Genomic DNA, 23,002 nt, shown 5'->3' on the forward strand with positions numbered 1-23,002 from the left:
AGTAATGGCCAGAGTTGTAATGCTTATCAATAACAGAAGCCTTCTTAGGCCCATTTGAGGGGGAGAGTAGGAACTGAGATGCTTAGATTAAGCCAGGACCCTGAAAAGCTGCGATTCTGGCCAAAATGGACTAAAAAACTCAGCCAGAAGATCAATAAGATGAGAATTAACTTTGCTTGGGGAAAAACAAGTCTTCTATGAGAAATAAAAATCCCAGGCCTGTTGCTTTCATTAGTTTCAATTTACCTGGTCCTTCAGGAAACCTCAAGCCTAGAAATGATCATGGTCCTGGGCCAGTAGTACCTCTGGGACACCTGGAGGACGCTAATACCAATCAATAAAAGGTATATTTTCCTCTTTTACTAGATAGTTATAGCTGCTTTGGGACATGAGCTATTCAATTCTTAGAACACTGTGGTAACTCAGTAAAGATTGGTTTAATTAATATAATTTAAGCATACAAACATCATTAAAGCACAAATATTATCAATAATAATTAGCAAGATATGATCGGCATTATAGGGAGAAGGTCGAGGAATGTGCTCACTGCTGAAGACTATAGTAAGAAATTACTTCCAGCTGGGATTTTTGAAGAATTCACAGAAGAGGTTAATGAGAAGAATTTGACAAGTGAAAACAAGGGGCTAGGCATTCAAAGCAAACAGAATGCTCTCACAAGGCACCAAGTGGGAAAACACAGAAGACATTTCAGAGATAGCAAGTAATACATTTTGTCTAAAGTGTATACACAAAGATTAATTATGAGAAGACTAAGAGATCACAGCCAGATGATGAAGGCCTGGAGGGTCAGACTACATATTTTTTGGACAATTAGATAAAGAGAAAGCACTTCAAGTAACTCATTGCTAAAGGTTTTTCAACAAAAGGGTGATAAGATCCATGCTGTGATTTAGGAAGACTTCCAGCCAACTGCCAACCAATACAGGATGAACTAGAGACAGAAGACACAGGTGTTGGGGAAATTAATTGATTCATGTGTCACAAAGGACTGTTGATGGTGACATAAAATGCAATTCAAACTGGCTTAAGCAAGTATAAGCTTTGTTAAATAGTGTGATGAAAATGTTCAGGGTAGATGATGTCAGGTGTGTCTTTATCCAGTAATGCAAAGCCCCTCAGGTGGGATCATGCTGTGCAAGCCCAAAGAACAACATGATGTCTAGGCGTCTGGACTGAGTGAGGATAAGAGTGATGGCATATGAGGTTTGATAGGTAGCCAGGGGCCAGATCATGTAGGGCAGTGGTTCTTAGCTCTGGCTGAATGTTAGGATCACTGGGGAGCTTTTAAAAGATGCCAACGTTCAGTCCCCACCCAAAGCCAATTAAATCTTTTGGGGTGTGGCCCAGGCATCTGCAGTTTTATAAGTTCTTCAGGTGATGTAGGGTCTGTTATAGGCCCTGGCTAGCCATGGTGAAAGGATATTAGATTCTGTTCCATGTGTAAAGAAAAGCAAATGAACCATCCTGAGCAGAGGAATGGCATGATCTGTCTTAAAGTTTTAAAAGGCTCACGTTGGCTGTTGTGTAAATATCCTATAGTGAAACAAGGGCTGGAGGCAGATCAGGTGAGAGATGAAGGTGATGGAATAGGTGTCTTTGTCAATGGCAGAGGTAGAAAGAAACATAATTGGGGTGTATTTTGAAGGAAGACTATTAGATGAATTGGATGTGGGGTGTAAGAGAAAGAAAGAAAGCATGGGTAAATATGCATTTTTTTTTTTTTGTCTAAGTAACAAAGTACATGTTAATGTTAATTGCTGTTGTCAAAAGAATGTGACACTCCCTGTGGTCTACTGGCCAGGCCTGAGTCACATGTCCATCTCTGGAGGCAGGAGTAGAGTTAATCCTTCCAAACACATGGACTGAGAGTGGTAGGGGAAAATTCACGGGCATGTCATCAAGGGAAGGGGGAATAGATGCTGGGTGGCCAAGAACAATAGCTCACACTTTTTTTCTTTCTCTTATACTCCACATCCAATTCATCAAATGGTCTTCCTTCAAAACATAGCCCAATTCTACTTCTTTCTAAAAGATTTGATAGGAATCTTAGGGGGCAGTGAGTTTATGTTAATGGCCGAAGAACATCTCAGAAAAGGAGGCTGAGAATAGTTGCAAAATTGGAAGAATGTAATCAATGTCACTGAATTGTACATGTAGAAACTATTGAATTGGCGTGTCTTTCGCTGTGTATATTCTCAACAATAATAACAAAATAAAAAAATTTTAGATTAAACAAAAAAAGAAAAACAATTTTTTTTAAAGAAAGAATATTTAAGGGTAAAGATAATTTGGAGTCTACTAGATAGGATTAAAAGTATAAAAGGAAAAAAAATTTCACAGCCAAACGATAATCATTTAGATTGTGATCTGATTCAGAGATTTTTGTAACTCATCTGCTTTAAATAAAACTGTTTCAAAAAGGTCTATCAACAGCAACTTTAATAGCAAGTGTTTAAGCCTCTCGTCAGTTATTATAATAGATTTTATAATATTAAACATGGGTAAATCTTTTTATATATAGCCTGTGCTTGAAAACTTTTTTAGCATTATTTTTGTTGTTGTTGAGAATATACGCAGCAAAACGTACACCAATCCAATAGTTTCTACATTTACAATTCAGTGACATTGATTGCATTCGATGAGGTATGCAACCATTCTCTCTCATTTTCTGAGTTGTTCCTCCCCCATTAACATAAACTCACTGCCCCTCTAAGGTTCCTATCTAATCTTTCGTGTTGCTGTTGTCACTTTGGTCTCATATAGATAGTTCTTAATGCTCAAGGCAGACATTTTTTACTAGTTAAGCTAAACTATTGCTTGGTTTTAAGAAGGCTTCAGGGGATATTTTTGGTTTAAGGTTTAAAGATTATCTCAGGGCAATGGTTTCTGGGGTTCATCCAGCTCACTTGGCTCCAAAAAGTTTGGAATCCATGAGAATTTGAAATCCTGTTCCTCCTTTTTACCATTTTGATCAGGATTCTCCCATGGAATAGCTAGGCACCATCTAGTTCTTATCTCATGGCAGAGGAGGCAGTTGTTCACGGAGGCAATTAGCCACACATTCCATACCCTCATCTCTTGCTGACTCTCCTTCTTCCTCTGTTAGTCCAGGTAAATAGAGACAAGTTGTTGAGCTCTGGATGGCCACTTGCAACCTTTTAAGGCCCCAGGAACTATGCAACAAACTAGGAGGTAGAACAGAAACACCTCCCACATTATTAGGCCAATTAACTGGGATGTCCCTTGAAATCGTGACCCTAAACCTTCAAACCAAGGAACCAAATCCCATGAGGTGTTTGATTATACATAAGCAGTCTCAGCAGCTACTCTTTTTTTTATTATTATTGTTATAAATATATCTATCACACAACTTCAGCCAATTCAGCTTTTTACAGGTATACAACCTATTAACACCAATTACAATAACTGGCTGTACCCTTAATCAGTGTGATTTTTCTATCACCGTCAATATTTTCCCCTCCCTCCCACCCCTGGTAACCACTAATGAACTTTGGTCTCTATACATTTGCCTTTTCTAGTCTTTTTATGTAAGTGAGATCATACAACATTTGGCTTATTTCATTCAGCATAATGTCTTCAAGCTCCATCCATACTGTAGCATGTATTAAGACTTCATTTCTCTTACTGGTTGAGTAGTGTTGTATTCCATTGTACGTATGTAGCACATTTTGTTTATCCACGCATCTGTTGGTGGGTATTTAGGTAATTTCCACCTTTTGGCTTTTGTAAATACTGCTGCAATGAACATTCATGTATAGGTCTCTTTTTGAGTCTCTGCTTTCAAGTCTTTTGGGTATATGCCTAGCAGTGAAATTGCTGGGACATATGGTAGTTCAAATTTACTCACCAAGCACTAATGCCAAAGATGAAGAAATTGAGGATTTTTACCAACTTTTGCAGTTTGAAATTGATCAAACATGCAATCAAGATGCATTGATAATTACTGGTGATTGGAATGTAAAATTGGAAACAAAAAAGGACAGACCTTGGTGATAGAAACTATGCTGGAGATTGCATGATAGAATTTCGCAAGACCAATGACTTATTCGTTGCAAATGCAGTTTTTTTAACAACATAAATCACAATTATATAAGTGGACACTGCAGGAAGGAATAGGGGGGCATCAAATCAACTGCATCTGTGGAAAGAGATGATGGAGAAGCTGAATATCATCAGTCAGAACAAGGCCAGAGGCCGACTGTGGAACAGACCATCAATTGCTCAAATGCAAGTTCAAGCTGAAGCTAAAAAAATTAAAACAAGTCCACAGGAGCCAAAATATACCTTAAGTACATTTCACCTGAATTTAGAGACCATCTCAAGAATAGATTTGATGCATTGAACACTAGTGACCAAAGACCAGATGAGTTGTGGGATGACATCAGGACACCACACAAAAAGAAAGCAAAAGGTCATCAAAAACACAGGAAAGAAAGAAAAGACCAAAATGGATATCAGAAGAGATTCTGAAACTTGCTCTTGAATGTAAAGCAACTGAAGTGAATGAAATAAATGATGAAGCAAAAGAGCTAAGCGGAAGATTTCAAAGGGTGGTTTAAGAAGACAAAGTATTATAATGAAGTGTGCAAAGACCTGGAGTTAGAAAACCGAAAGGAAAGAACATGCTTGGCATTTCTCAAGCTGAAAAAACTAAAGAAAAAATTCAAGCTTCGACTTGCAATACTGAAGGATTCTGTGGGCAGGAAGCATGAAAAGAAGGTGAAGGAATACACAGTGTTACTGTACCAAAAAGAATTGGTTGACTACTGGACCACATCTACCACAGCCTACACCAGACTAAGTCCAGTGCAGCTAGATGGTGCCCAACTACCACCACTGACTGCTCTGACAAGGATCACACTAAAGGGTCCCAGACAGAGCCGGAGAAAAATGTAGAACAAAATTCTAACTCACAAAAAAAGACCAGACTTACTGGCCTGGCAGAGACTGGAGAAACCCCAAGAATTTGGCTCCAGGACACCCTTTTAGCCCAGTAATGAAGTCAACCCCAAGGTTTACCCATCAGCCAAAGATTAGACAGGACTATAAAACAAAACAAGACTAAAGGGGCACAACAGCCCAAGGGCAATGACTAGGAGGAAGGAAGGGACAGGAAAGCCGGTAATAGGGAACCCAAGGTCAGGAAGGGAGAGTGTTGACATGTCATGGGGTTGCTAACCAATGTCATAAAACAATATGTGTACTAACTATTTAACAAGAAACTAGTTTGTTCTATAAACCTTCATCTAAAGTACAATTAGAAAAAAAAAAGAATTGGTTGACTGTCAACCATTTCAGGAGGTAGCATATGATCAAGAACCAATGGTTTTGAAAGAAGTCCAAGATGGCATAACTCTTTAACTTCAAGGAAGGCTTTTAACCAGAATAGTAATAGAGAAAAAGTGACCAATTTTATCCACCCATTCAAACAAGGAGCCCAACATCAGAAGTTTAGACATTGTTTGAATTAAGATTAATTAAAATATAAAGCAGTTGTGTGTAGATATGTATTAGGGCCACCATATTGTACCTCTCTGTTGGCCCTTCCTTACTTATCATTCTATGTTATCTTAAGAATTTCTCACAGAATTGTGTGAGTAAGCTGTTAAATTACATGGAGTGAGGTAGGTGCCTTCAGTTTCTCCTCTGAGAGGAACAACTGGGCCATTCATAGTGGTTGGCAGTATTTCCATGATGATATTACATATTCTGGTGTGCCAGGTCTATGAAAGCATCTGAGAAGGCTGAAGAAATTAAGACAGCCAGGCTTTCTTTACACACAAGAATTTCCCTGGTATGTAAAAACATGTAAAGGAGAATTATTTATAGTTACCTCAACATGCCCAATTTTCTACATATTTGTAATTATATAAGATCATTGTACAGTGCCCTGAAAGCCAGGACTATCATAAAGAAAAGTCACCTCGTAACAGGTCCTTATTCTTAGTGAATAGATGTCCTGCAAGTTGGCACCAACACTTTACTTTGTTTTGAGAGAGAGAGAGAGAAATTTTCCTTTTTCTCTGTATCTTTACAACTGTTGCTGGGCCCAGAGTTATAGCACATGCCTCAGTCATCAGAGGGCATAGGTGTAATAGTTCCTGACACGGAATAGCAGCTGGGAGTTGGGCCCGCTGAAGATCTGACTCATTTTCTAGATTTCTTTTCATGAGGATTTTGGATTAAGTTTTTGAATCAGCTATGAACCTCAAGTGCCACCTCACCACTTGTTTGTCAGTGGAAGTTTGAATGTTGCTGTGATGCTGAACAGGTTTCAGTGGAGCTTTCAGACTAAAGCAGGCTAGGAAGAAAGGCCTGGCAATCTATTTCAAAAAATCAGCCAATAAAAACCCTATGGACCACAGTGATCTGATTCTGTTGTGCGTAGGGTTGCCATGAGTTGGGGGTCAACTTGATGGCAACTAACAACAGCAACAAGAAGAACTCAGGAGTTCACTGGCTTACTACTGAAGGGGGAAATCTAGAAAGAAAATTATTATTATACTATAATAAAAAAATCCTATAATAATGAATAATAATTAATCGTAGTTAATTTTAATAACAAACTTTATGTTGTTACCAAACTGTTAAAGATGGACATATCAGTTACATTATGATAAACGTAATCAGATAATCATGTGCACATTCCTCTTCACCTTAAGTGTTTAATCGCAGATGTATTTATGTCAAATCTTTCCCATGAACAGTAAATCGTGGTCAGTATCAGGGACTTCAGAGAGGATGCTGGGAAGTATCATGGTCAGTATCAGGGACTTCAGATGGGATTCTGGGAAGTACCAAAGAAAAACTACTTTTTTGCATCCATATACGTAGCCAAATGAGCATAGATTTATTAAAGGGTACTGTCCAACTCTGAGCAGTATTATTATTCCCATAAATAAGATAAATATATTTTACCAACATTTCGGTATTTCCAATATGTGTACAGGGTGGAGAACATTTGTCCTCAAATAAGCAGCTAATTCGCATCATAAACTCACTGCAAGTATAAAAATCATTAATTTTTAACTACATATTCCTAAAGAGACAGACCTCTTGGTGATTAATGAATTTTGAAAGCTTGAAATGATCGTTTTCTAGAGTTAGCACACCCTGGAGTCAATTACTATCTCTGCTGCTTAATCTTCCCTTTCTTATTCCATGATCTGTTTCTTTAACTAGGTCCTAACCACCTATTAATCATCATAAAAGCTTTCTTCTCCTTTAAATACTCGTAAACATCATTATTTTAATCTATCATGTAGAATGACGTGACCATAATTTGTCACATTCAATACTTGCTCCAGAGAGGAGGAAACCACGAATATTGGGACCAATTTTAAGATAAATAATTCCTTCTGAACTTTAAATGAAGAAAAAAGCCTAGATTTGAAGAATAAATTTTATACTGGGCTTGGGAAATTTGATTCTACAGAAACAAAGAGAGTGTACTATGGTATTTTCCACAGTGTTTCACTTTCAGTTTTATTAAAATAATTGTGGAAAATCACTCAGCTGTTCCTGTAAGGTAGGGATACAACTGTTGTTCTTAGTTGTCATCAAGTTGATTTCAATTCATAGCGACCACATGTGGCTGAATAGAACTGCCCCATATTCTTGGCTGTAATCTTTACAGAAGCAGATTGCCAGGTCTTTCTCCCATGTCGCTGCTGGGTGGGTTCGAACCTCTAACCCCTCAGTTAGCAGCAGAATGCTTAGCCATTTGTGCCATCAGTATTCCTTAGGGATGCTGCTACCCGCTGAATTTTTTTTTCACAGGGGATTTAAGCGAAAAAAAAATTCACATTCCTAAGAAAAAGGAGAAAAAGGTTACTATATGTTATCATTGCTTAATGTTGCTATTTTTGTTTAATAATTATTACAGGTGAACTAGCCAGTAACAAAAGAACTAAATATAATTCTGATATCCAGAGTTAACATAAAATGTAGAACTCTTTGTACTACATACTTTTTCTTAGTTACGCGTACTCATAAAAAGAACCCAAACCACGGTGGCATAGTGGTTAAGTGCTATGACTGCTAACCAAAAGGTCAGCAGTTCGAATCCACCAGGCACTCCTTGGAAACTCTATGCGGCAGCTCTACTCTGTCCTGTAGGGTTGACTGTGAGTCGGAATCCATTCAACGGCAGTGGGTATGGGTTTATAAGAACTATTCACCATAATTTCCTCTTGCAAAAAAAGTATCTGTTGGTGTGCTACATACATTTAAAGCATGTATACTGGGATTTTCCTTCAACTCAACTGATGTTTTCATTAAAAAGGAGAAAAACAAAACTAAACTTGGAACTTCTGGAAGATTTAACCCATGTACTAAATTTTAGTTTTCTGAACCTGAAAGGTCATTTAAAAAATTTCCTTGTATGTTTTGTGAAGAAGTTATTAATATATATTTATAAAGTACTATAAGAATCACAGGCAAAAAGGACCAGCCAAGCTCCCCAGGTGAAACAAACAAGGGAACAACAGTTCTTACCATTCTTTTTTCCAGTCTGGGCACAGGTTATGTGCTGGGGGTGGAGAGTGTCGCTTACTGGACCACTTCACTTTGTATCCTTTCCTACTAAAGCTTGACAGAGAACACTGGAATTCATAATCATTAAAGATTATGAAATAAAAAATAAGGCTCAGTTTCTGAAAAATTCAAGTCCATAGTCACCAGTTCTTTTCATCTGAAAGTGAAAATAGTTGTTTCACCACTTTTACTTCTGGGAGAAATGCTTGGCACGTGGCAAACAGGAATGAAAGCATGAGGCAGCAGAAAGTCCCAGCACTGTGCAGTTCTAAAAAGCTCGTAGGCATCCTTTATGTAATAAGTAATGGAGTAACTGGAAAACTGCCTTTGGAAGCAGACGTTTCTGGCCCAAAGTGAAGATGAGCCAAGACATTTTAGAAGTAGCGTGAGGCAAACTGGGAACTGTTCAAGACAGGTTGCTGATATAAAGCTCTGCAATGTCGTATTGGATGAAATCTCATTTAAACAAATTGTGCTAAATAAAATTGCGTGTTGTATTTCTTAGTGAAGGTGGCAGTGCAGAGGTGACCAGGGGGAGAGGGAGTTAGTTACCAGCTGGTTAAAGGCACTGAAATTGCTTTACTAACCCATGTGGTCCAAAGAGAAGTTTAGGGAACAAAAAGAATTACTTTTCATTTATGCGTGGTATAGTTTTTCAGAAGGCCCCTCTTGGTTATCACCAACAAAATCTTCACACCCAACTAGATGGTGCATAATTTTAAATTATTACGTATCAAAGGCAGAAAGGAGTCATTTCTAATCATTCAAAAAAAGCAAACAGTTTTTGAATTGAAATTCTTGAATTGTCTATAGTAGAGAAATGAAGCCATTTTCAAAATACTCTGTACAAAAGTTTTTACTCAGACAAGTGTTAGATTAAGAGAGAGCTAAGATCAAGGTGGAGTGCAGTGGTTAAGAGCTTGGGTGCTAACCGTAAGGTCAGCAGTTTGAATCTACCAGCTGCTCCTTGCAAACCCTATGGGGCAGGTCTACAAGATCCCAATTATTAAATTTGCCGTACATCTCAGGTATACTGAATCAGAATCTACATTTTAACAAGATCCTCAGGTGATTGGGATCTTGTTAAAATGTAGATTCTGATTCAGTATATCTGGGTGGAAAGGCAAATTCTCAGCAGGGGTTTGAACTGGAATGAACCGGTTTGAAGCCCTGGTTGAAACCCTGGCTACTAGAATAACCAAAATAACTAGGGGTGCTTAAAAAAAAATAATATTGGAGAGGCTCATCCCCAAACACTCTGATTAACCAGTCTGGTTTGAGGCCTATCATGGCCATGGACCTAATCATACTCCAGGGCTACATAAAAGCCTTAGGTCAGCTCTGACTTGCCAGCATGCTGTGTGATCCTGGTTAGAGAGGTCAAGTAGGATCAGGGTGAACCCAGGACTGCCCTGGGTGAACTACGGTGCACATGCTGGTATGGGGTGTCCTATCAGGGACACCAACCTCACAGCTGCTAAGGAACTAGTGCGTATGATTCCACCTTCTCTTGGTTATGCTATTCCAGGACTCATTTCACTCCAAGAAAAGCACCAATGCCTTCCTAACTTACAGGTTAGTTTGGATTTGCTGTCTAGGGCCACTGAGGTAACCAGGTGCTACAGGTAACCTGAGCACCTGAGGTTACTCTTAAGTTTCAGAGTAGCTTATCCACGTGGCAGATCAGGACCAAACATCTTCCCCAGATGGAAAATTGGAAATAATGTTTCTCACAAGCCATTGGAAAACATGCTTTTACTGTTGCCCTAAAACCAAACCAAGCCCATGGCGATCCAGTCTGCTGAAGATTCCCAGGATGATGGTTGCTTACTGATGTTAGACCTTTTACAAAGAAGCTCAGATTTGACAGAATTAAATATCGCTTGAATTTAAGTGGGGAGGCATTGTCTGTTTCCTTTACTAATGCACCCCCAGCGCCAGAAACAATGCCTGGTCCACGGTGTGCACTTAATAGATACATGCCGATGAAGTAAATCCCTTAAAAACTCATAACTTCTGATCATTTGCTCAAAGCTATTGAATGTACCGTGTTAGCCAATGTGCTACAGAAATTGTGGGGGCTGTTTTATCAGAAGATTTTTAAAGAAAGCTCGAAATCTGCTTTTTTAAAAATAAATTTTGTGCCCTAACCCAATGGCATATTTACGATTCCTGCTCTAGTTTGGCACTGGTTCCTATTTAGTGGCTGGCTAAAGGATGTGATCCCTGCCCTTGAATCTCCTTCCTTTGTAGTTTTCTTTTTTTTTTTGTCCCCTAGCCTGCGCGTTTACGTTTCCCAGGCGGAGGAGCGCGCGCCACTGCTGCGCCCATTTACGCGCTGCGCCGGATAGTAGCTGTCAGCGGGCGGGGCTACCTAGGACCCAGGAGGAGCCGTTCCTCTCGCGCTGCATCACCTCCGCGGCAGAAACGTCAGGCCCCCTCGCTCCCTTCCCCTCTCCCTCGACTCCAAGACTTGGGCATCCCTGGGGGCCAAGAAGCCCCTCCAGCCCTGACAGCGGGCGGGGCGGGCAGCGGAGCCGTGCCCGGGCGCGGATGCTCGCCGGCGGGCTGGGCCGGCCATCAGAGGAGGGGGCGAGCTGCATTATTTCCCGCTAGGGCCGGGCTCCGTGGGAGCAAGGGCCCCGGGCGCACAGCCTCTCAGCCCGAGCCGGCGCTCGTCGCCCCCGGGTAGGGCCTGGGCGGGAACGCGGCCGCGGGCCCAGCGCGTGGGCGGGCCGGGGTGGCGCGACGCCCCCGCAGGCCCGCGGCGCCGCTCCCACGCTCCCAGCCCCTCCCCCTCTTCCTTCCTTCCCCTCCGCGCGGCGGGGCGCCGGAGCTTTGTGTGCGCCCACGGGGCCGGGGGCGAGCGCGGACCGCGGCCGAGCCTTCAGCAGCCCAACTTTGCCGCTCCAGGCCGGCTCCCGAGAGCGAGTTGTGAGGCGTGGCTGGGCGGAGGAGGCGCTTTGGGGGGCGTGGGGCTCGTCGGCAGGCGGGAGGGACGGAGCGAGCCGCGCTGGACAATGAGCTCGGCGGCTTGACGCTGCGACCACTTTTAGCCGGGGGCGCGGGCCCACCTGCAAGGAGAGGGCGGGATGCCAGGGCCAGGTGTCCCGGCGTTCTAGGGTCCCTCACAGTCAGACGTCCCCGAACCGGTTCTCGCTGTGACACTAGGCTGCCCCGAGGCTTTGACAGGAACGTGTTTTGCGGCGCGCCCGGGTGCAGTCGCGATGGCCAGCGCCAGGAGTATTGAGCTGGAGCACTTTGAGGAACGGGACAAAAGGCCGCGGCCAGGGTCGCGGAGGGGGGCGCCCAGCTCCTCCGGGGGCAGCAGCAGCTCGGGGCCCAAGGGGAATGGGCTCATCCCCAGCCCGGCGCACAGTGCCCACTGCAGCTTCTACCGCACGCGGACCCTGCAGGCCCTCAGCTCGGAGAAGAAGGCCAAGAAGGCGCGCTTCTACAGGAATGGAGACCGCTACTTCAAGGGCCTGGTGTTTGCCATCTCCAGCGACCGCTTCCGGTCCTTCGATGCGCTCCTTATGGAGCTCACCCGCTCCCTGTCGGACAACGTGAACCTGCCTCAGGGCGTCCGCACCATCTACACCATCGACGGCAGCCGGAAGGTCACCAGCCTGGACGAGCTTCTGGAAGGTAGGAGGGGAAGGCGCGGCGCCGCGCGGCGCGGCAGGTGCGGCCGAGTGTTCTGGCAGGTGCAGTGGCCGCAGGCTGGGCGCTCACTGGCCTGCCCCGCGCGGGAGTGGGGGTGGGGGGCTGCAGGGTGGTTTCTAGGCGGCCATGGGAATTGCATGGTTCTGTCTGCTTCTCTGTAGGCTCTGTGTGTGGGCCGAGCACCAGCGTATGCTCTGACTTTCCTTCCCACAAGATTTGCTTTTAGGAAAAAAGAAAAATCTTAACAGGCAAATGTAGGCGTTCATGGCATCTCATAAACTCAGTGAACTTAATTTTTTTGTTGAAGTGCAAACTGTTTGAACAAGTGGCTCTCCTGTGCCGAGCTGGGTACCCCCCTAGTTGGTAAGTTCTAACTACAGCGGGAACCCAGAAGCAGGGACGTGTGGCTGCTGTCGTACTGTGTTGTATCTGCTCTACTGTAATGTAAAGCTGTGGGTGGGAAACGCTCTAGGTTGGCTTTCCAGAGGTGGTTTGCTGGAGAAGTTACACGAGGTCAGGACTGGTAATCCTGAAGGGTTCTCAACCTTGGCTGCATCTTGTATCACTACGGACTTTAATACGGGTGCCTGGGTGCCTCTACCGGCAGGTATTCTAGTGTAATTGGTTTGGGTTGTGGCCTGGGCATCTGGAGTTTTAAAAGCTCCCCAGGTGATTCTGATGTGCAACCAAGGTTGAGAATCCCGGTGCTGAAAGGCTTTCCACCTTTGGTTGGTAATGAGGCACATCAAGGTCCATCTCTCTTCCCCTTCTCCTCTGAGAATGGCTAGTTAGGATGGTGGTTACAGGCCATTGGATCAGTAGTGGGGCCCATTATAAATTAGTAATCTTGGAGTGTCAACCTTGCTTCACTCAGCAAGAGTGGCTGCATGTTGGGTCCTCTTTGGTTTACTGCATGCAACAGTTATCTCTTTTTCAGAGAGAAAAAGCATTGTTAGTACTAAAGAGCCTGTTTCCGTAACTATAACAGCACCCGGAAAGATCAGACTGAACCCACTTATGTGCTGACTGCACGTCTACATACAGCCAGTTTTCAGGGTGTCTTTCTTAATGGGAGATAGTCCAAAATGGCCTGTAGTCCAGGCAGTCAGAGCTATATTGGCTTGGTGGGGGAGGAAACTAAAATATCAAATGAAGTGCTTTTCTTATATTATCTCATTTTAATCCTCACAGCAGTTCTTAAGGCATTATTCCCATTTTACAGATGAGGAAATTTAAGCAACATGCCTCATCACACATGCCCGAAGGAGCCAGGCTTCAGGCCTTGAGTCCTGGTTCTGTAGTGTATGCTGGTTTTTCTACAGTATACTCTAGTAAGTTAATGTAGCCACAGTGATGGAGGAGTCTGAAAAGTGGTTGAGTTTCTCATATTTAGTCACTTTTATGGAGTTTTCCCTGCCCCTGCTAGGTGAGGACCCAGTCAAAATTAAATTGTCTCTTCCATCTGTGTGTGGGTGACTTCACATTTCTCTTGGCTGGCTGTGCATCTTGGTTTTAAGGGTTTCCTTGGGAGCTGAAGACAGCTGGAGGAGGATAAGTAAATGAAGATACAGTGTTAAAAGGGTATTATCACATTTCTTAATCATGTTAAATACTTAAAAGCAACATTTGTGTAGCTATTTCTAAGTTGAGCAGTCCGTTTTCTGACTGACCCTAGGTTAGATTAGCAGCCCTGGAAAAGAACTGAGGCCATGTTGACCGCTTAAGCACTAGTTACTCACATGCTTGGGATATTGGTCCTAGTATTGGCTCAGAAGAGACAACAATTTTAATATCCTTTTTTAAACTAATGTTAACAATGTATTTGCTACATAAAATGGATATACTCCCAATAGGAATATCATCATAGGGAAGATGACCAAGATGAGCATTATGGCCATTAATAAAGAGCACATATTGTACATTAGGAAACCCTGGTGGCATAGTGGTTAAGAGCTATGGCTGCTAACCAAAAAGTCGGCAGTTCAAATCCCCCAGGCACTCCTTGGGAACCCTATGGGGCAGTTCTGCTCTGTCCTTTAGGGCGGCTGTGGGTCAGAATCAACCTGATGGCAGTGGGTTTGGTTTTTTTTTTTATTGTACGTTATGTCTACCACTGCCCAGGGGATGCTGGGCCACTGGATCTAATTGTTAAAATATAGTTGGAACTACAAATTAAAAATTGATATATTTCTTCCAGTCATCATTCACTGATTTTTGGTGGGTAGGGATTTGGGGAAAACACTATATGTAGAGTCCAAATTACATCACAAATTAATAAATAATGTAGTTATAACACATATATATTTGCACAACAAAAATGTTTCCATAGCCCAGCCAATTGCCCACTTGTTTCAAACAATATTTGATGTAGTTTATTACTGCAAATCGACTCGACGGCAATGGTTTTTTTTTTTTTTTTATTACTGCAAAAGAAGAAAATTTTGGCATTACTTATTTGTTATAGAGGCATTCTATCTGACAATGGGTCTTTGTGTAAGTCGTGAATTGCCCACAAAATGAGTGGAATACTCTACAGAAATGCATTTTTAAGAAAAATAACTGCCAGTGTTTAATATTAGTCATTCCAGAATTTAAATATTTTCAGTTTTTAGTTAAAATTGCGTGCTTGAATGTTCAGATTTGTCATGCAGAAGAACTAATCAGCTACCTGTGGAGTTCATATATGCATCAGTAAAAATAGTTCTACAGTATTGTCCATGTTGCCAAAATTGGCTTCTTTATTTAATCTTAGTTCATCATGTTTAATAAAGATCGTCTTGGGCAGTTTTTTATACATTATGTATAACTTCTCAACTCTGTTTTTTCCTTTCCATGAAATTTGTTGTGAGGAGATATTGTTTTTTTTCGCTAAAAATGTCTTTAGTGAAGAACAGAAAGTGATGACTCAAGAAAATAGGGCACAACACATCCAGAGCCCCAATCCCATTGAATTCAGATGACAAAAGAAATTTGCATGACCCAGATTCTTTTTCTTTTACCCTTGACCTTGAGAGTCTCTGGAGACTAAAAACAGTGTTCTGGTGTTAGCTGGCACTTGTCCAGCACTACACTAAACCAACAATCATCTTCAGCCCATTGGTCTGCCTCCTCTTGCTTAAATTAAGCTTTCTAGTTGATGCTGTAATCCTGTTTATTCTTTAAAACTAGACAGGACCCTCCTTTTGGGGGGCGGGGAGTATGACTTATATATCAGTACTGGGGAAATCAGGTTGAGCTTTCTCATGCCCTGAGCCTGCCAGGCTCAGGAGTATCTCTGATAGCCAACCGAGGATGTCCGGATGACTCATTCTCAAGCTCCACTGTTAGAGGCTAAGGGTCAGAACTCCTGGACTTAGTTCTGTTCTATGAATTTTGTTCCCATCTGTGCCTTTTGGCCATATTTGTAAAATTTTGATGTCCTGAAGAGATATGACCAAGGGTAGTAGGAGCCTTGAGTTCTACTAACTGTGAGTTTGAGAAAAACCAGCTCAGCTCTCTGACTCTCAGTTTGTTTTTCTGTAGAATGAGAGGTTGGTGGATCACCTCTCTAAGTGAGGCTCCTTCTACTCTACAAGTGAATACCTTCCCCAACCTCAGGAATCCCTTGTAGTACAGATGGTTAAGAGCTCAGCTGCTAACTGAAAGGTGGGCGGTTCAAGTCCACCCAGGGGTACCTTGGAAGAACGGCCTGGAAATCTACTACTGAAAAATCAGCCACTAGAAACCCTATGGCATGCAGTTCTACTTTTGAAAACACATGGTATCACCATGAGTCAGTGATTATTGACTGAGCGTACAATGGCCCTGGTTGGCTTTGCCTTGCCAGAACCTGACTTCCCGAAAATTGACGAGGCTGCAAATGTTGCAGTGCCAACCAGGGAGTCGGGTGTGGAGCTCCGATGAAGTGTTTGCCAGGACCCCCCAAAGTTAATCTCTACCTCTCTCATTCCAAAGCAAAATGTTCTGTTTTTTGTACCTATTACTCCTCAGTCAACAATAAAGTGATTGCATTTTTGGCAAGTGAGAGAGTTTTAGTTATTTTGGTAAGTAATATTTTAATGCCTCCATTAAATAAACTTGAACATTTAAGGACAAGAAGATTCTAAAGAAATCAAGCACTTGAAGTTTCTAAGGTTCCTACTAAACCTAGTTTGCTGCCCTTGTTTGCTAAGGTCAGCCTCTTTTAAGGTGGAAAGAAACCATAATACAGTTATTGAGAAAGTGTTTAGGTCAAAATGAATTTCCATAAGAACCCAGATTATGCTTAGTTTTTTTTTTCTCTTTTTCTTGAAAGATAGATTTTAATAGTAATAATAGAAACTGAAACTCTTGGAGCTTATTCTTGTGAGGAAAGAAACTTAAACCCATCAGTTACAAGACGTTTGTACATAGAAGTCAAAAGATGTACACACATGGCAGATTGATACTCTACGGGGCAAAGTCCTAGATTCTTTGAGGCCTGCTTCGGATATCACCTTCGTAAACTTGACAGCCCTTGGAATGCAGTCCTACTCTGTACACCTGGCGTTGCCACAAGCTGGAATTGACTTAGTGGCAACTGGCTTTGTTTTTTGGTTTATGAAGTGTCTTCCAAGAACTCTGTTTGGTTTTTGGTTTATAAAGTCTCTTCCAAGACCCCTGGCAGTTGGTCAAACAGGTGCTGATTGAGGGTATATGCTCTACAGGTATTTTTCTATGTGCTAGGGGCGCAGTATCTGCCCTCAGAGCTCACATTCTACGAGAGAGAGTGAACATGGGAGTGGGCATATAAGATAGTTTTAGCTGAAGTGCTGTAAATAAAGTGGTAATGAGATGGGGAAGGAGGACCACATTGGCTGGGATGATTGGAAAAGGTTTCTCAGAGGACAGGAAGTTGGAGCTGAGGCCTGAGGCAGAGCTTATATCGTTCTCCACAGCCTACTCACATCACTTCTCTTTACCTCTGTTCTAACACATTGTTTTGTAGTCCAGTGAGTGGTATATTGGGTCTGTCTTTTGCACTGTTGTTAGGTGCTGTTGAGTCGGTTCTGACTCACAGTGACCCTACAGGACAGAGTAGAACTGCCCCCTAGGGTTTCCAAGGAACAGCTGGTAGATTTGAGCTGCAGCCGAGCTCTTAACCACTGTGCCACGGGGGCTCCATCTTTTGCAGTGACCATGCAGTAAATTAATTGAATAAATGGCCCAGAAGATGTTTTACCTCTAAGTCCCTTAGTTGACATGGGAACTTTTGTATAAAATGAGCCTTAATAATGTTGTTTCTAAATATTTGCGAAATATATATATTACTTGTGTATAATAAATTGGATTCTATTTTAAACAAATCAGAGCTTTAATAGTTGCAGGAATTCTGTGCTAACTCACCCTGGAGAGAATGACTCTTCCACAGTACCCATTTATAGAAATTTGATTGTTCACTTCATCTTATTTCCTTAAGACAAGGAAACTCAGCTGTGCTATAACACAGCCGCATGATAAGCTCTTCCAAGTGGTAACGGAAGGAGAAATTTTCATTTGAAGAGTAAAAAATTGTAAAGGGCCGAGAGAAGAGTATTTGGGAGAGTATTTATGCGATTAGCGTATGACACAGTAGGTAATTCTGATAGTTATAAGACAAGATCAATATTTCATGAGGTTTTAAATTATGGAAATCAACATTTTATGATTCTGCGATGTGAAATAAAGGAAACTAGATTCCCCTGGGAAGTGCTTTTCAAACTGCTCTCCTCATTGCCTGTGGGACTGGGGTTGTTGATTCAGATCTGCACTGCCTCGCTAGGTCTCTTTCTTCCCATCCCCACTTACTCAGGCCCCTATCATTTCTCTCTTGGTCTCTGTTACTGTCCTGTGGGATAGGGGTTCTTAGTCTGTTAAATGGTAGCAGTGATTGCTGTTTATTATTAGGTGTTTTGTGCCCAGGCCATTGCGTGAGGTACTTTATCAGTTTTATCTCATTTAACTCTTTTAATGCTCGGAAATACTTGCTGCATTAGCCTAACCCACTTTGTAGATGGGGAAGCTGAAGCTTAGATGAGTTAAATAAATTGCCCCTTGAACCCACGGTAAGAGTTGGGGCTGGAGCTTGAGCCTTTTCTCTTTGGATTTTGAACTCCTTAACTGGTATGTCCTACTGCCTGTGAGGAAATGGGGTCCATCAGTTTACAGCAGGGATTTACATAGGTTACATTAGGTAGTTTATACTTGGACAAAGAAGATTGCAGAAGCTCATCAGTCTGTTTTATCTCTGTGTCCTGAAGGAGGACATGTTACTGTATACACCTGCAAAGTGAGGTGTGTCTATTCAGAGTCTGCAGAGTTCTCTTGCTAAGTTCTCCTTCACCTTGAATGTTCAGTGACCCTGGGAAATGGTTCTGAGGGTGGGAAAGGCAAATGACCTTGATGACTTTTTCTAGCTTTACGTCCATCTTTAAAAGTTGCCCAGGTTTTGTGTTTGGATGTAGTTACCCAGGTTTAGATGGTATTCTTTTAACACCAGTATGCTTGTTCATCTACTGCCCCACACAGCCAGTACTCCTGGCATGTGTTTGTAGAATTAACTTTACCCTTGTGATGTATATAAAGCATTAAATCAATGGGGATATGGATGTAGGTGCTCTTAAAAATGTCGTGGGACAATTGGCCAGATTTGCAGAGGAGGAGTAAGTCTATACTACAGTAAATATTCCTTATCCTTCATATTTCAGTTTTTAAATAAGTTTTTCTTCAAGAGAAAAGGTGCAGATTTATTTTTTTTTAGTTTTATTGTGGTGAAAATATACAATAACGTGTCATGTCAGCAGTTTCTACATGTCAGCAACATTGATTGCATTTTTCAAGTTGTGCAACCGTTCGCACTGTCTTTTTCCAAATTGTTCCACCACTATTAACATAAACTCCATGTCCTCTAAGAAAAAACTACTCCTTTCCTCCTCGCTTCCACCCCTAGTAACCACTAATGATCTTTGGTTTCCGTATATTTGCTTGTTTCTTATAAGTGACTTATTTTGCTCAGCATGATGTTTTCAAGGTTCATCCACGTTTTGGTATGCATCAGGACTTCATTTCTCTGTATGGCTGAGCACTATTCCATTAAAAACGCCCTGGTGGGACAGTGGTTAAGTGCATGGCTGCTAACCGAAAGGTCAACGGTTTGAACCCACCAGCCGCTCTGTGGGAGAAGGATGTGGCAGTCTGCTTCTGTAAAGAGTACAGCCTTGGAAACCCTATGGGGCAGTTCTACTTTGTCCTGTAGGGCCACTTTGAGTTGGAATTGACTGAATGGCCGCGGGTTTTGGAGTATTCCATTGTGTCTATGTACCACATTTTGTTTATCCATTTAAACCTGTTAATAAACATTTTAGTTGTTTCCACCCATGGCTATTGCAGAAAGTGCTACAGTGAACATTGATGTACGGGTTTCTGTTTGCATTCCTGCCTTCATTTTTTCTGGGCATATACCTAGGATTGGGGTTGCTGGATCTGTGTTCAGTTTTTGTTTTTAATTTTTATTGTGCTTTAATTGAAAATATACAAATCAAGTCAGTCTCATACAAAAATTTATATACACCTTGCTTATATACTCCTAGTTGCTCTCCCCCTAATGAGACAGCACATTTCTTCTCTCCACCCTCTATTTTCATGTCCATTCAGCCAGCTTCTGACCTCCTCTGCCTTCTCATCTCCCTTCCAGACAGGAGCTGCCCACATAGTCTCATGTGTCTTATCGATCCAAGAAGCTCACTCCTCAGCAGTACCATTTTCTATAGTCTAGTCCAATCCCTGTTTGAAGAGTCGGCTTTGGGAATGGTTATTGTTGCAGGCTAACAGAAGGTCTGGGGACCATGACCTCCGGCGTCCTTCTGGTCTCAGTCAGACCATTAAGTCAGGTTTCTTTACGAGAATTTGAGGTCTGCATCCCACTGATCTCCTGTTCTCTCAGGGGTTCTCTGTTGTGTTCCCTGTCTGGGCAGTCACTGGTTGTAGCCAGGCACCATCTAGTTCTGGTCTCAGGATGATGTAGTCTCTGGTTTATGTGGCCCCTTCTGTCTCTTGGGCTCATAATTACCTTGTGTTTTTGGTGTTCTTCATTCTCCTTTGCTCCATGTGGGTTGAGACCAATTGATGCATCTTAGATGGCCGCTTGCCAGTGTTTAACACCCCAGATGCCAGTCTCCAAAGTGGGATGCAGAATGTTTTCTTAATAGATTTGATTATGCCAGTTGACCTAGATGTCCCCTGAGACCATGGCCCCCAGACCCCCACCCCTGCTACTCTGGCCTTCGAAGCATTCAGTTTATTCAGGAAAGTTCTTTGCTTTTGGTTTAGTCCAGTTGTGCTGACCTCCCCTGTATTGTGTGTTGTCTCTCCCTTCACCTAAAATAGTTCTTGTCTACTAATTAGTGAATACCCGTCTCCCTCCCTGTCTCACTACTCTCATAACCATCAAAGAATATTTTCTTCTCTGTTAAACTATTTCTTAAGTTCTTATAATAGTGGTTTCATACAATATTTGTCCTTTTGCAACTGACTAATTTCACTCGGCATAATGCTTTCCGGATCCCTCCATGTTATGAAATGTTTCATGGATTCATCACTGTTCTTCATTGATGCATAGTATTCCATTGTGTGAATATACCATAATTTATCCATTCCTCCGTTGATGGGCACCTTGGTTGCTTCCATGTTTTTGCTGTTGTAAATGGCTGCAATGAACATGGATGTGCATATATCTTTGTGTAAAGGCTCTTACTTCTCTAGGATATACTCCAAGGAGTGGGATTGCCAGATCATGTGGTAGTTCTATTTCTAGTTTTTGAAGGAAGCGCCAAATAGATTTCCAAAATGGTTGTACCATTTTACATTCCCCCTAGGAGTGTGTAAGTGTTCCAGTCTCTCCACAGTCTCTCCAACATTTATTATTTTGTGTTTTTTGGATTAATGCCTGCCTTGTTGGAGTGAGATGGAATCTCATTGTAGTTTTGATTTGCATTTCTCTAGTGGCTAATGATCGTGAGCATTTCCTCATGTGTCTGTTAGCCACCCGAATGTCTTCTTTAGTGAAGTGTCTGTTCATATCCTTTGCCTGTTTTGTAATTGGGTTGTCTTTTTGTAGTTGAGTTTTTGCAGTATCATGTAGATTTAGAGATCAGACGCTGATCGGAAGTGTCATAGCTAAAAACTTTTTCCCAGCCTGTAGGTAGTCTTTTTACTCTTTTGGTGGAGTCTTTGGATGAGCATAGGTGTTTGATTTTTAGAAGCTCCCAGTCATCTAGTTTCTCTTCTGGTGTTTGTGCATTGTTAGTAATGTTTTGTATACTGTTTATGCCATGTATTAGGGCTCCTAGCATTGTTCCTATTTTTTCTTCCATGATCTTTATCATTTTAGATTTTATATTTAGGTCTTTGATCCATTTTGAGTTAGTTTTTGTGCATGGTGTGGTATAGGTCTTGTTTCATTTTTTTTGCACATGGATATCCAGTTACGCCAGCACAATTTGTTAAAAAGACTGTCTTTTCCCCATTTAACTGACTTTGGGCCTTTATCAAATATCAGCTGCTCATATGTGAATGGATTTATGTCTGGATTCTCAATTCTGTTCCATTGGCCTATGTATCTGTTGTTGTACCAGTACCAGGCTGTTTTGACTACTGTGGCCGTGAAATCGGTTCTAAGATCAGGTAGAGTGAGGCCTCCCACTTTTTCTTTTTCAGTAAAGCTTTACTTATCCGGGGCCTCTTTCCCTTCCATATGAAGTTGGTGATTTGTTTCTCCATCTCCTTAAAAAATGTCGTTGGAATTTAAATTTGAATTGAATCATATCTATAGATCACTTTGAGTAGAGTAGACATTTTTACAATGTTAAGTCTTCCTATCCATGAGCAAGGTATGTTTTTCCACTTAATGTAGATCTCTTTTGGTTTCTTGCAGTAGTGTCTTGTATTTTTCTTTGTATAGGTCTTTTACGTCTCTGGTAAGATTTATTCCTAAGTATTTTATCTTCTTGGGGGCTACTGTAAATGGCATTGATTTGGTGATTTCCTCTTCAGTGTTCTTTTTGTTGGTGTAGAGGAATCCAACTATTTTTGTATGTTTATCTTGTATCCTGATATTCTGCTGGACTCTTAGTTTCAGTAGTTTTCTTGAGGATTCTTTAGGGTTTTCTGTGTATAAGATCATGTCATCTGCAAACAGAGATGATTTGACTTCTTCCTTACCAATCTGGATGCCCTTTATTCCTTTATCTAGCCTATCTGCTCTGGCTAGGACCTCCAGCACAATGTTGAATAAGAGTGGTAATAAAGGGCATCCTTGTCTGGTTCCTGATCTCAAGGGGAATGCTTTCAGACCCTCTCCACATAGGATGATGTTGGCTGTTGGCTTTGTATAAATGCCCTTTATTATATTGAGGAATTTACCTTCTGTTCCTATTTTGCTGAGAGTTTTTATCATGAATGGGTGTTGAACTTTGTCGAAAGCGTTTTCTGCATCGATTGATAAGGTTATGTGTTTCTTGTCTTTTATTTATACAATGGATTACGTTAATTGTTTTTCTAATGTTGAACCACCCCTGCATACCTGGTATGAATCCCACTAGGTCATGGCGAATTATTTTTTTGATATGTTGTTGAATTCTATTGACTAGAATTTTCTTGTGGATTTTTGCATCTAAGCTCGTGAGGGATATAGGTCTGTAATTTTTTTTGTGTTCAGCTTTTTGAGAAGCCACCAAATTGTTTTCCACAGGGGCTATATCATTTT

At 41.7% G+C, this 23,002-nt stretch overlaps 1 protein-coding gene across 6 annotated transcripts in view; it reads left to right on the forward strand.

The window, feature by feature from the left end:
* Positions 1-11,580: 11,580 nt before the first annotated feature.
* DCLK2 (doublecortin like kinase 2) overlaps positions 11,581-23,002 on the forward strand; it is a 192,432-nt gene continuing 181,010 nt past the window's right edge. For all 6 annotated transcript variants that reach the window (XR_010317447.1, XR_010317448.1, XM_023557135.2 and 3 more), the window contains exon 1: positions 11,581-12,225. Coding sequence is in view for 4 of the 6 variants with exons in the window: in XM_023557135.2 (XP_023412903.2) it covers positions 11,805-12,225 (421 nt within the window). In the remaining 2 variants the exon portion in view is untranslated. The remainder of the gene's footprint in view (positions 12,226-23,002) is intronic.

The sequence above is a fragment of the Loxodonta africana genome, chromosome 13 (genome assembly GCF_030014295.1).
Source record: "Loxodonta africana isolate mLoxAfr1 chromosome 13, mLoxAfr1.hap2, whole genome shotgun sequence".
In the NCBI taxonomy this organism is placed as follows: Eukaryota; Metazoa; Chordata; class Mammalia; order Proboscidea; family Elephantidae; genus Loxodonta; species Loxodonta africana.